The 13,004-nt window shown below is 49.5% G+C and overlaps 2 protein-coding genes across 9 annotated transcripts in view; both read left to right on the top strand.

Annotated features, from left to right (window-relative positions):
- The window catches only part of kalrn (kalirin RhoGEF kinase), a 72,250-nt gene extending 69,973 nt beyond the window's left edge, over positions 1 to 2,277 (top strand). For all 8 annotated transcript variants that reach the window (XM_031892636.1, XM_031892637.1, XM_031892640.1 and 5 more), the window contains one exon: positions 172 to 2,277. In XM_031892636.1, the coding sequence (XP_031748496.1) occupies positions 172 to 717 (546 nt within the window). In that variant the 3' untranslated portion in view covers positions 718 to 2,277. The remainder of the gene's footprint in view (positions 1 to 171) is intronic.
- Positions 2,278 to 4,495: 2,218 nt separating this feature from the next.
- Positions 4,496 to 11,871, top strand: LOC100491804 (kelch repeat-containing protein 2). Its single transcript, XM_031893598.1, has 6 exons — positions 4,496 to 4,753; positions 9,222 to 9,300; positions 9,594 to 9,634; positions 10,189 to 10,309; positions 10,431 to 10,617; positions 11,147 to 11,871. The coding sequence occupies exons 2-6, from the start codon at positions 9,246 to 9,248 to the stop codon at positions 11,745 to 11,747; spliced, it is 1,005 nt and encodes a 334-aa protein (XP_031749458.1). The 5' UTR covers positions 4,496 to 4,753; positions 9,222 to 9,245; the 3' UTR covers positions 11,748 to 11,871.
- The last annotated feature ends 1,133 nt before the right edge of the window (positions 11,872 to 13,004 follow it).

Raw genomic sequence — 13,004 nt, 5'->3', positions numbered from 1 at the left:
GGAGCATAGTGCTATATCTCTATGGCGTCTATGGTATCTGCTCATACTTCCCACACACTGGTGGGGTCAGTGTAACATAGTTGGGCTTTACAGTAGGGTGTTTAGGCCCAACTGGGAATGTCTGGGAGGGATCACTGGATCCCCATCTGTGATCTCTAATTCTGATTTCAGCCGGAGAATCTCCTCATAGACCTGCGCATCCCGGTGCCCAGAGTGAAGATCATCGACCTGGAGGACGCCGTGCAGATAACGGGGCACCATTATATCCATCAGCTGCTGGGGAACCCCGAGTTTGCTGCCCCCGAGCTTATCCAAGGGAGCCCCGTCTCTCTGGGCACAGACATCTGGAGCTTGGGGGTGCTGACCTACGTCATGCTGAGCGGGGTCTCCCCGTTCCTGGACGAGAGCAGCGAGGAGACCTGCGCCAACATCTGCCGGGTGGACTTCAGTTTCCCCCAGGAGTATTTCTCGGGGGTCAGTCAGGCTGCCCAGGACTTCATCAAGGCCACGTTGCAAGGGGACCCTCGCTGGAGACCCACCATCGCCACCTGTCTGCAGCACCCATGGCTGCAGCCTCATAACAACACTTACTCCAAATTACCCCTGGACACCTCCCGCCTGGCTGGCTTCATTGAGAGGCGGAGCCATCAAAACGACGCCCAGCCATTGGTCAAAACCAAGAGTCTCATCATTAGCAGGAACGTGGTGGGAACATGACATTTACATAGATGAAGTCCTAACTTATCCTGGAGAGCAGGCCCGAGCCAGAGGGGGCGCTATTTCATTACAGGGATTGTAGGAGGGGGCTATGGTGCTAAATTAGGGTCCATATCCAGCTGCCTCCCTGCCAAAAACTCTACAGAGAAGATGGGACCCCCCTGGGTCCAATTCTGTGGGCCGAGGTCCTGGGTGGGACCGGGGTTTAACCACGTTGCTGCTAGTCTGGACACTAAGGTCTCGTTTTTCATTTTTACCACTCACTGTGCTTTGTTTCCCGTATTTATAATATTTGACTTATTTTGTGCACATTCTGTGATTCACTCAATTGGCCAAATCGTTGGCAGTGCCCAAGGCACCAATCCGTTTCCTTCACCATTGATAATGATCACAGCGAATTCCTGGAATGTGATTGGCCAGTAGCACAAGGAAAGGCCTTTATCAGCCAGTCAAAGACTAAAAAAGAGATTTAACGATTTCAAATGTGATTGGCTGCTGTTGGTGGGAAAGGCGGGGTTACGGTTGCACCATGAGGAGCCCCAAAACCTGGAGGACAAGGGGTTTAGGCCCAAGGCTGTGGCTGGAACTGAACGTATATATATATATATATATATATATTATACACACACAGATACTTCTTGACAGTTTATTTTTCCCAAAGGGTTTCATGTACAGGGTGACCCCAAACTCCCCTGCGCCCCTTTACGCCTATGGGGCCAATGTGACCCAATAAATGGGTGGCACTAGGAAACTGGACTGAGTGGCCATAAAACACCAGTGGAGCCTTAGAAATAGCTGTTCCCCAGTCTCCCACTGATTTATTCCAACCCCACTGTGATGGGGCTATAAAGCGCTACAAGGGGCCACTACTTGCCTCCCGGGCCCCAGACTGAGGGCCCCACAGCTGCCAAAGCAAAGTGACTGCTCTGTTGGTGCAAATAAGAAGCTCAGTTGGGGCTCAGATTAATTCTGGGGGAGTCCATCTCTTGGAGATTATTGGAGGGCCCAGAGAGAGATGAATGATTGGGGTATTTTGGACCAATAGCGATAGAGACACTGAGAAAAACCGTATGGCCACTCCCACTTCTATTAAAACTGCAGATAAGCCCCGCCCATACATTTTACCCCATCTTACAAATGGCTCATTTATTGCCCCTAATTGTCACCATAGGTCAATGTTTTCATTGTTACAGTCAGAGCTCTGGGCCAATTGCCCTCCAAGTAACATGGCACTCAGATCCCTTCTGCCCCAATGGGAAGAGGAAAAAGCCTTGAGAAGGGAACCAATGGAAGGGAGGGAATCGTAGATAGGAGTTGGATAAAGGGCCACGTGTCTGGGGTAGGTGCTGGGGTAGGTGCTGGGTGTTAGTTCAGCTCGGCCCCCTGTTCTATAGGTAGAAATACACTGCACAAGCAACGGAAAGAGTCTTGGGAAAATACATTGTGAAAAGGGCAGAGGGGAGAGTGTACCCCAGTATGTAATATACTTACCCCCTGGGGGTATTTTGTCTGGGGGTACCCTGGGCAAATGTACAGCACACAATAAAGTGTTCAACAAGACCCTCTGTGTTTCTTGTGTTATTATTCAATGGGGCCTGGGAATAATACTACACATTTACCCCAGGGGTGAAACTACTGGGACATCAACTTTCTACTTTCCATTGCCCCAAATGCTAAAGTTCTGCCCTACTCGGCTGTCCCTATATTTGCCAATGTGCCCTGGTATAGGGTGCTAACAACTGGCTGGGGTGGAGCTATATATGCAGATAGGGTTGCTAAGTACACCAACCCTAGCAACCCGACTGCTTCAATAGATCAAAGGTAGAAAAAGCCACATTTTTATATAGTGTTACCCACAACCAGCCCATGATACTCAGTATTACTAACACTGGTTCTGTGGGTCAAGAAAAGGAGTATAGAGCGGCATGAAGTAGCCATGACCACCAGAGGGAGCTCTTCCTCCATTCAGCTGCTTTACATTGACATTAGGCACATCCCATAGACATTAGGCACATCCCATAGACATTAGGCACATCCCATAGACATTAGGCAGACATTAATACTGATTTAAACTTAATTAACAATGGTAAGTGATGTGCAATGAGACTTTGATTCTTTCAAGTAATGGTAACTAAAGGGGAAGTAAACCCAAAAGTACTATGTTGCTTAATGAAAGAAAATATTGGTACTGCACAAGTCTCTTTAACCACACTTAATAATATTATTATCAATTTATTCAGTATCAGAACCAGTATCAGAATCAGTTCCTAGGGAATGATTAACTGTATATAATGTAAATAAGTGCCCGGCAGGGCAAAGGGGCACAATAAGGGTGTTTCTGGGAAATTCATGCCAGTCTGCTACACCCAAGCATGGAATTCTTTTATTCTCACTTCAATCACATGATCTACAGGATCTGCCAATAAAGAAACCAAATCAGACAAATAGGTATCAGAGATCCGGAAAAAGGGGAGAAACACTTACCTGAAAGTTGATTGGACCCCAAGAATGTGGACCGGGGAGGGAACTAGGGGTGAGTGGGGGGCTCGGAGCTGTCCCAATAGCACTCATTGCTTATTAAAGGGGGGGTTCACGTGTAGTATGTTATACAATGGCCTATTCCTGGCAACTTTGCAACTGGTCTTCATTATTTATTTTTTATATTTTTTGAATTATTTGCCTTCATCTTCTGCCTCTTTGCAGCTTTCAAATGGGGGTCACTGACCCCGGCAGGTTTAGGGACTCCCAGTAACAATAACTTACAGAAGCAAAATCAACACGACACATAGGGAACTTATGTACATTAATATTTTTAAAGTCGTTTTTTTCATGTCAGTATCACTTTAAGATGAGCTGCATGGGGTATGGTTTGTAGAAAAACAAATATTATAAGGGATAATGTACCCCCTACTGTAAATGATAAGGATATTAGCAGTCACTGAGGGGTTCTGGGCCCCCCATATAAAGGCACAAGGCTGCAGGCTGAGTTATACAGGGAACTCTGAGTATCACTCATGTATTATAAGGGATAATGTACCCCCTACTGTAAATGATAAGGATATTAGCAGTCACTGAGGGGTTCTGTGCCCATATAAAGGCACAAGGCTGCAGGCTGAGTTATACAGGGAACTCTGAGTATCACTCATGTATTATAAGGGATAATGTACCCCCTACTGTAAATGATAAGGATATTAGCAGTCACTGAGGGTTCTGTGCCCCCATATAAAGGCACAAGGCTGCAGGCTGAGTTATACAGGGAACTCTGAGTATCACTCATGTATTATAAGGGATAATGTACCCCCTACTGTAAATGATAAGGATATTAGCAGTCACTGAGGGGTTCTGTGCCCCCCATATAAAGGCACAAGGCTGCAGGCTGAGTTATACAGGGAACTCTGAGTATCACTCATGTATTATAAGGGATAATGTACCCCCTACTGTAAATGATAAGGATATTATGTCACTTAATAATAATATCCTCATAATTTACAACAGGGGGTACAACATTGTTTTTTAAATGATACAAAACTTCCCCAAATCATTGGATTAACTGCCGCCAAGTTATTGGGGGGTTACCCGCCCCTCCCTGTGTCTCTTACTATTGAGCTCGGAATAAAGACCCCGGGGCAGCGCTGTGTATACAAGTATATAAATATATATATATACATAAAGCATTAACCCCTGCCTCCCCCCCGTCACACACAGAGCAGCTTTAACCCCTGCCTGGCCCCGCTGTGTTTATATAATCTGTATCAGGAAGAGACCAAGTGAGTGAGTTCCTGGGGGGGGACGCGCCTCCCTGTGTCGCACTTGGTTCCTCCCAGTAGAAGTCGGTGCCGGACTCAGGAATCTGCCCGCAATCTGATCCAGCGTATCGTCTGTCCCTTCAGGGATTCGGGGCTTCTCTTCTGCTCGGGAAAGCGACTCCGCTGGCACTGGGACCCCCCGGCAGGGAGTGGGGATCCCTTATCCGTCCGGGGAGAATAGGAGCGGAGCCCCCAGCCTGTTGCCCCCCAGTGACTGGAGAAGGAGTGAGGTAGGGGCCACAGTAAGGGCAGGAGTGTGCGACCCCCTGTTATTCCTGCCCTGGGGGTAGGTACTGACCATAGTGCCCCTAGGGGGGGCAAATACAGGGGAAGCCACATGGTTCCGTTACCCGGGCTGTACCACTCTGCCTGGGCTGTAGGGGGGGGGGGGTGTAACTTTATTGTGTGAGATTTACCCCTGGGGGGGGCTGCCTGTCAGTATCACTGGGAGGGGCTCTGCCGTTGCTAGGGGCCAGCTGAGGTGGCAGCCGGGGAAGTCAGAATGGGATTGGAGCAGAGAGGATCAGTACAGGGTCCCATTAGATAAACAGTAAAAACAGAAAAAATCCTGAAGCTTCCCAGTTGGCTGGAATTAGGGTGAACTTGCCCTTTAATGAAAGACTGGGAAATAAAAGGGTCTGAAACATAACAACTGACTTTCTGGTTACCGGGGTCACTGACCCTCAATACCTGATACAATGTTATATTCCCGAGGCATGCTGGGAACCAAACTCAAAATAAATAGATAAAAGCACAATATCTAAAATTGTTACATTTGGTGCATCCTCTTAGCCTAAAAGCTTCTGTCTGTCTGTCCCTGTCTGTCCCTGTCTGTCCCTGTGTGTCTGTCTGTCCCTGTCTGTCTGTCTGTCCCTGTCTGTCTGTCTGTCCCTGTCTGTCTGTCTGTCCCTGTCTGTCTGTCTGTCCCTGTGTGTCTGTCTGTCCCTGTGTGTCTGTCTGTCCCTGTCTGTCTGTCTGTCCCTGTCTGTCTGTCTGTCCCTGTCTGTCTGTCTGTCCCTGTCTGTCTGTCTGTCTGTCTGTGTCTGTCTGTCCCTGTGTGTGTGTCTGTCTGTCTGTCCCTGTGTGTGTGTCTGTCTGTCGGTCTGTCTGTCTGTCCCTGTCTGTCTGTCCCTGTCTGTCTGTCTGTCTGTCTGTCCCTGCGTGTCTGTCTGTCTGTCCCTGCGTGTCTGTCTGTCTGTCTGTCCCTGTCTGTCTGTCTGTCTGTCTGTCCCTGCGGTCTGTCTGTCTGTCTGTCCCTGCGTGTCTGTCTGTCTGTCCCTGCGTGTCTGTCTGTCTGTCTGTCCCTGTCTGTCCCTGTCTGTCTGTCTCTGTCTGTCTCTGTCTGTCCCTGTCTGTCTGTCTGTCTGTCCCTGTCTGTCTGTCCCTGTCTGTCTGTCCCTGTCTGTCTGTCTGTCTGTCCCTGTCTGTCTGTCCCTGTCTGTCTGTCTCTGTCTGTCCCTGTCTGTCTGTCTGTCCCTGTCTGTCTGTCCCTGTCTGTCTGTCCCTGTCTGTCTGTCTGTCTGTCCCTTGGTTGGCCGGCCAGTCATGTGACTTTCCTTGTGGGTACAGAGGTGCCATGAGATAAAGCCTGGAGGGGGGACTGCAATGCGGGAGGGGGGGGGCTTCAGGGTCAGATTATCTGTGCTTATTGCTATACTGATAATGATCAATAGATAGATAGGAAGATAGATGTGATAGATAGATAGATAGATAGATAGATAGATAGATAGATGTGATAGATAGATAGACAGACATATAGATAGACAGACAGATAGAAAGACATATAGATAGATAGATAGATAGATAGATAGATAGATAGATAGACATACAGATATATGAATCAACAGACATAGATAGACAGTTAGACAGACAGATAGACAGACAGACAGATAGATAGACAGACAGATAGATAGATAGATAGATAGACAGACATATAGATGGATAGACAGATAGACAGACAGATAGATAGATAGATAGACAGACATATAGATGGATAGATAGACAGACACACAGATAGATAGATGGATCGACATCCATATGAGGCAAATGGGAGAGGCTTCTGATTCCCCTGGGGCAGTTGGCAGTAGGGGAAAGGGCTGAACGTGATGGCCGGGGGGTATTTTTATAACCTCAGTTACTGTGTCACATGTTGCAAAATGGAATTTCTGCCTATAAATACCCTGTGTTTGTCCTGACTGGCTCTATATTGGGCCATTAGACTGGGCACACGTTGGTATATGAGTTTCAGACCCGGAACATTGTTACATTGTAGCACCAACCAGTCCTGTAAATATCAGTGCAGTGTGGAACCAGCAAGTCCCTGTCTGTCCTGTCCCACCCATAACCCTCGGGCAAGTTGCACCCGGAGCTTAGTAAATATCTCAAGTCTCGCTCTGGAATGTACCCCGGGAAATTCCCCTCAGCAGGGTATTTACATCACTATGGGCACAAAAGCTTAATTTACTGACAGCTACTGGAACCAATTAAAGGGGGAGGAGCATCATAACAATATGTTTATTTGCTGCTTACAATGGGGGGGCGGTGCCACTGTGACAGAATGTTCTGTTATACAGATAGCTAGAATCTCAGCCATAAAGCAGGGCAGGACTGCTGCTTACAATGGGGGGATCAGATAGGATCTGTGCCACTGTGACAGAATGCTCTGTTATACAGATAGCTAGAATCTCAGCCATAAAGCAGGGCAGGACTGCTGCTTACAATGGGGGGGGATCAGATAGGATCTGTGCCACTGTGACAGAATGCTCTGTTATACAGATAGCTAGAATCTCAGCCATAAAGCAGGGCAGGACTGCTGCTTACAATGGGGGAATCAGATAGGATCCGTGCCACTGTGACAGAATGCTCTGTTATACAGATAGCTAGAATCTCAGCCATAAAGCAGGGCAGGACTGCTGCTTACAATGGGGGGGTCAGATAGGATCTGTGCCACTGTGACAGAATGCTCTGTTATACAGATAGCTAGAATCTCAGCCATAAAGCAGGGCAGGACTGCTGCTTACAATGGGGGGATCAGATAGGATCTGTGCCACTGTGACAGAATGCTCTGTTATACAGATAGCTAGAATCTCAGCCATAAAGCAGGGCAGGACTGCTGCTTACAATGGGGGGGGATCAGATAGGATCTGTGCCACTGTGACAGAATGCTCTGTTATACAGATAGCTAGAATCTCAGCCATAAAGCAGGGCAGGACTGCTGCTTACAATGGGGGGATCAGATAGGATCTGTGTCACTGTGACAGAATGCTCTGTTATACAGATAGCTAGAATCTCAGCCATAAAGCAGGGCAGGACTGCTGCTTACAATGGGGGGATCAGATAGGATCTGTGTCACTGTGACAGAATGCTCTGTTATACAGATAGCTAGAATCTCAGCCATAAAGCAGGGCAGGACTGCTGCTTACAATGGGGGGGGATCAGATAGGATCTGTGCCACTGTGACAGAATGCTCTGTTATACAGATAGCTAGAATCTCAGCCATAAAGCAGGGCAGGACTGAGGGTAACAGGGGCAGTAGGAGGAGGATAATCTCTGTATATTCGGCTCGTGCCTGGTGTTTCTATGCTGAATACACAGTGAGGCCCAATAGGGAGAGATAAGACCGAGAGGTAAATAGTGACACTAATTCACACTGTGTAGGAATATTATCTCTGGTTACAGTGTAACCGCCGGGCACAGCCCTCTCCTGCTCCAGCCTTGAGCCCCCCAGCCCCCCAGCCCTATGGTACTATCTCATCTGTTACAGGGAATGGAATTTGCCATAAGTTTCTCAGTCATAACGTGTAGCTGTTGGGGGAGGGGTAATAAAAACATTTAAATGGGCGGAGCTTCCAGGGAAAGCACATTGCATACAAAAAATTATTTTTTTTCATTATGTGCTGTTTTATTAACCATATGTGGGTGCAGTTCCCCTTTAAAAATGCAAACATAACTCAGGGGCGGGACTAATGAAAGATGGGGCGGGACTAATGAGAGATGGGGTGGGACTAATGAGAGACGGGGCGGGACTAATGAGAGACGGGGCAGGACTAATGAGAGACGGGGCGGGACTAATGAGAGACGGGGCGGGACTAATGAGAGACGGGGCGGGACTAATGAGAGACGGGGCGGGACTAATGAGAGACGGGGCGGGACTAATGAGAGACGGGGCGGGACTAATGAGAGACGGGGCCGGGACTAATGAGAGACGGGGCGGGACTAATGAGAGACGGGACGGGACTAATGAGAGACGGGGCGGAGTAATGAGAGACGGGGCGGGACTAATGAGAGACGGGGCGGGACTAATGAGAGACGGGGCGGGACTGATGAGAGATGGGGCGGGACTGATGAGAGATGGGGGATTAATGAGAGATGGGGCGGGACTAATGAGAGATGGGGCGGGAGTAATGAGAGATGGGGCGGGAGTAATGAGAGATGGGGCGGGAGTAATGAGAGAGGGGGCGGGACTAATGAGAGACGGGGCAGGACTAATGAGAGATGGGGCGGGACTGATGAGAGATGGGGGGGATTAATGAGAGATGGGGCGGGAGTAATGAGAAATGGGGCGGGGCTAATGAGAGATGGGGCGGGGCTAATGAGACATGGGGCGGCAGTATGCCCATGGGCCTGAAGAGGTTAAACAGCTGTTTGGGTTCCATTACTAATGGGGGGGTATAATGTGTCTCTGGGTTGTTCCTACAGGGGGTTCTCTATGTGTTTGGTGGGATGATCGACTCAGCAGCGAACCAAGAAAGCACCCCCCTGTGGATGTACGCCATTGGTAAGCGGGAATGGGGGGGGCACATCCAAATAAAGGGGGGGCGCCTTCTACTGTGGGTGGGATGTGGGAGTTATAGTCCAACAGAAGCCAGAAGTTTGAAGCAGCTGTAGGTGCAGTTGGCACCCCCATTCTCACCCCCCGGAGGGGCAGTTCCAATGATGCCACGTTTCCTGAGTGGGGGGGCAGGTGTAGGAGTCAGTGGGAGTTGTAGTGAGTGGGGGGTTGGGGGGGCACTAGTACCTCTTGGCCCGGCTCTGTGGCTCTCTAATGCCCCTCTTATTGTTTCCCCCCAGATGCACGGATGTGGTATATGGGGAAACCGCCCCGGTGTAAGGTAAGTGAGCGCCAGCAATGATTCCATTCTCTTTAAAGGAGAAGGAAAGGTACAAACTCAGTATCTTTATCAGAAAGGTCTGTGTAATTACAGCCATAAATACTCACAGGAACGCTGCACTGAGTCCTCTATCAACAGAAACACAGGATTTCTCCTCTTCTCTGTTCTACACATGTTCTTCTGGGTCAGACTTCCTCTCTCAGAAACATCCTTCATTCCCAGGGCCGGAGTCTGCGCAGCTCTCTCCTCCCATAAAAATTCATAAAACTCCCCCCCCCCCCTTAGGAATGTAGCTATAATGGCCAGAGCTGCAGCAGGAAGCTACTGAGACCAAGCTAAAATGGCAGCTGCTATCTTACACAAACAGAGGGAGCTGCTAGGGCTGTTACTCAGGCAGGTAAAGCTTTCTGCAGAATAAATATAGGGTTCTAGGGGGCACTAATGTGGCAGTAAAATGCCAAAATGCCTTTCCTTCTGCTTTAACCAATCAGAATTAGGATTTATTCCCTTCTCTACAACCAATCAGAGTCTGTATTTTTGCCCCTCTGTTACAGGGGAAATCGCCGACAAACAGAAAGGGCCACAGCGCGGTTCTGCACCAGAGCTCCATGTTTATCTATGGGGGGTACTTTGATCTGAAGGGGGCCGTGGGAGAGTTCTGGGCTTTCGCATTGGGTAAGTTCTGTCCGGTTCTATAACTGGAGTCTCATTGGGGAAGCAGTGAAACCCCACACAGGCACCGCCCCCTCTTCCTATTGGCCGATATCTGCCCCTCACCTTCTCTTTCTGCCCCCAGACACAGAGAACTGGTCGGCGCTCAGTCCCAGCACACGTGGGTCGGGCCCCGGGCCCCGGCACGGACACACAGCGGCCACGTATAATGGTGCAATGTATCTCTTCGGGGGGCTGAAGCACATGGCCGAGCAGAACGATCTCTGGCGCTTTGACTTCAGGAGGCACAACTGGGCCAGTATCAGAACCAGGCAAGTCCGGACCCTGCTCAGTGGGACGGGGGCTGGGGCGGCAAACAAAGCAGTGATGTAACTCAGTAGGGCAGCTCCCTGCCAGATTTATCATTACAGATAAGGAACGTTATTGGTTATAATGTCATTCAAGGGATTGTAGATATTGATATTCTAAGATAATTTGCAATTGGTCCTCATTTTTTATTTTGTATGGTTTTTCAGTTACTTAGCTTTTTGTTCAGCAGCTTGATATTTTAGCGTCTGGTTGCTAGGGCCTTATTTACCTTAGCAACCAGGCAGTGGTTTGAATGAGAGGCTGGTATATGAATAGGGGGGGGGCTGAATAGAAAGATAAGGAAAAAAAAGTAACAATAACAATAAAACTGGAGCCTCACAGAGCAATAGGGTTTGGCTGCCGGGGTCAGTGACCCCCATTTGAAAGCTGCAAAGAGGCAGAAGAAGGGAAATAATTCAAAAAATATTAAAACAAATAGATAATAAAGACCAACTGCAACATTTTCTAATTCAAATCTGAATATTTTTGCAGCTCAGGCCCCCCCAAATTAGTGGGGCACGGCTCGCTGGTCCATCAGAACTGCCTGTGGGTAGTCGGGGGGGGACTGGCATCCCGCAATCCCAGCAGCCACCTGTGGAAATACCATTTCAACTCCCGGACGTGGAAGAAAATCTGCCAGAGGAAGGAGAGCAGCCATCTTGGGAAGATTTACCATTCAGTTACGGGGGTGAGCAGCCGGGCCCCGCAGGACCCTGGGATTTCCCATCAGCCCCTCTGTGTGGGGGAAAAAGGAACATTAATGCCCAGGGTGCCCGCGGGCAAACGTCTCAGCTCCTGGGCCTCCAACAGAGCGGGTTCTGGAACTGAGGACATAGAGATGGAGACATTGAAGCAGTTCCCCGACCCGATGTTCTGCTCCTGTGGCCCCCGGGGCCCCTCGGACGAGCAGCACCTCCTGTCCCACTGTGAGAGCGGCCTATTCACCAGCACCGGGGATGTAACCGGGCACTGCCAGTCCAACGAGTCACTGCCAGGGGGCGACAGCGAGGACTTCATTCTGATCATTGGGGGGAAACCCCTGTCCCGACCCAGTGTCATATCTGTGTGCCAACTGAAACTGGGGCAGGCCTGAGTGTGAGTGCTCACTCACTGAGTAAAATCTGCTGCTCCAGTACTGACCCAGGTACAGAGCTCTGATTCTCTGTACTTCCTGCTCCTGGGCTGCTCTCTTTCCCATGGTCAGGCAGGAACCTCCCCCTGGGTAAGTGAATCCAATCTCCCCCCAGTACTTACCCAGGTACAGAGCTCTGATTCTCTGTACTTCCTGCTCCTGGGCTGCTCTCTTTCCCATGGTCAGGCAGGAACCTCCCCCTGGGTAAGTGAATCCAATCTCCCCCCAGTACTTACCCAGGTACAGAGCTCTGATTCTCTTTACTTCCTGCTCCTGGGCTGCTCTCTTTCCCATGGTCAGACAGGAACCTCCCCCTGGGTAAGTGAATCCAATCTCCCCCCCAGTACTTACCCAGGTACAGAGCTCTGATTCTCTGTACTTCCTGCTCCTGGGCTGCCTCTCTTTCCATGGTCAGGCAGGAACCTCCCCCTGGGTAAGTGAATCCAATCTCCCCCCAGTACTTACCCAGGTACAGAGCTCTGATTCTCTGTACTTCCTGCTCCTGGGCTGCTCTCTTTCCCATGGTCAGGCAGGAACCTCCCCCTGGGTAAGTGAATCCAATCTCCCCCCAGTACTTACCCAGGTACAGAGCTCTGATTCTCTGTACTTCCTGCTCCTGGGCTGCTCTCTTTCCCATGATCAGACAGGAACCACCCTCTTTTAGGTAGGGCCAATCCCCACTCCCTGCCTGACCATGGGAAAGAGAACAGCCCAGGAGCAGGAAGTACAGAGAATCAGAGCTCAGTAGGATAAATAGTGGGAGGAGACTGACCCAGGGAAAGGTTCCTGGTGAGATTAATGCAGATTCTCAGTTTCAGATGTACTTACCCTTTAACTCACAATGTAAATGAATTTGAAAGGGGAGTAGATGGAGGGGACACTAATGACCCATCTGCCACATTAGAATGAACTGAGTGCCTCTGTCTATTAGAGCGCTGCTGTCTATTAGAGTGCATAAGGTCAGCTCCATCTGATTATGTGTGGGGGCCACTCCATGGGGGTGTTACCTGTTCGGTCAAGTAACCCCCCCAGAAAGTGGCAGAGCGATGTATTCTGTGCCAAACGTACTCAGCACTTTAACAAAGCAGTAAGGCTGTGGGGGCTCCCTTGCCCGAAGAGCTTACAATCAAATGCCTGCACTATAGTCATGGGGGGAGCAGCCACTGAAGATTTTAACCAGTAAACCTGGGGCTTTTCACACTACATCCCCACTGTGGC

The sequence above is a fragment of the Xenopus tropicalis genome, chromosome 9 (assembly GCF_000004195.4).
Source record: "Xenopus tropicalis strain Nigerian chromosome 9, UCB_Xtro_10.0, whole genome shotgun sequence".
Lineage (NCBI taxonomy): Eukaryota > Metazoa > Chordata > Amphibia > Anura > Pipidae > Xenopus > Xenopus tropicalis.
The sequence above is the reverse complement of the archived record's forward strand: the minus strand, read 5'-3'. Positions and strand labels throughout refer to the sequence as shown.

Coding starts and splice junctions, on each gene's coding strand:
- LOC100491804 (XM_031893598.1), top strand. CDS start 9,246: ATGATCGACTCAGCAGCGAACCAAGAAAGCACCCCCCTGTGGATGTAC. Junction 9,301..9,593: donor CCTGTGGATGTACGCCATTG/GTAAGCGGGAAT, acceptor GTTTCCCCCCAG/ATGCACGGATGTGGTATATG. Junction 9,635..10,188: donor GGAAACCGCCCCGGTGTAAG/GTAAGTGAGCGC, acceptor CCTCTGTTACAG/GGGAAATCGCCGACAAACAG.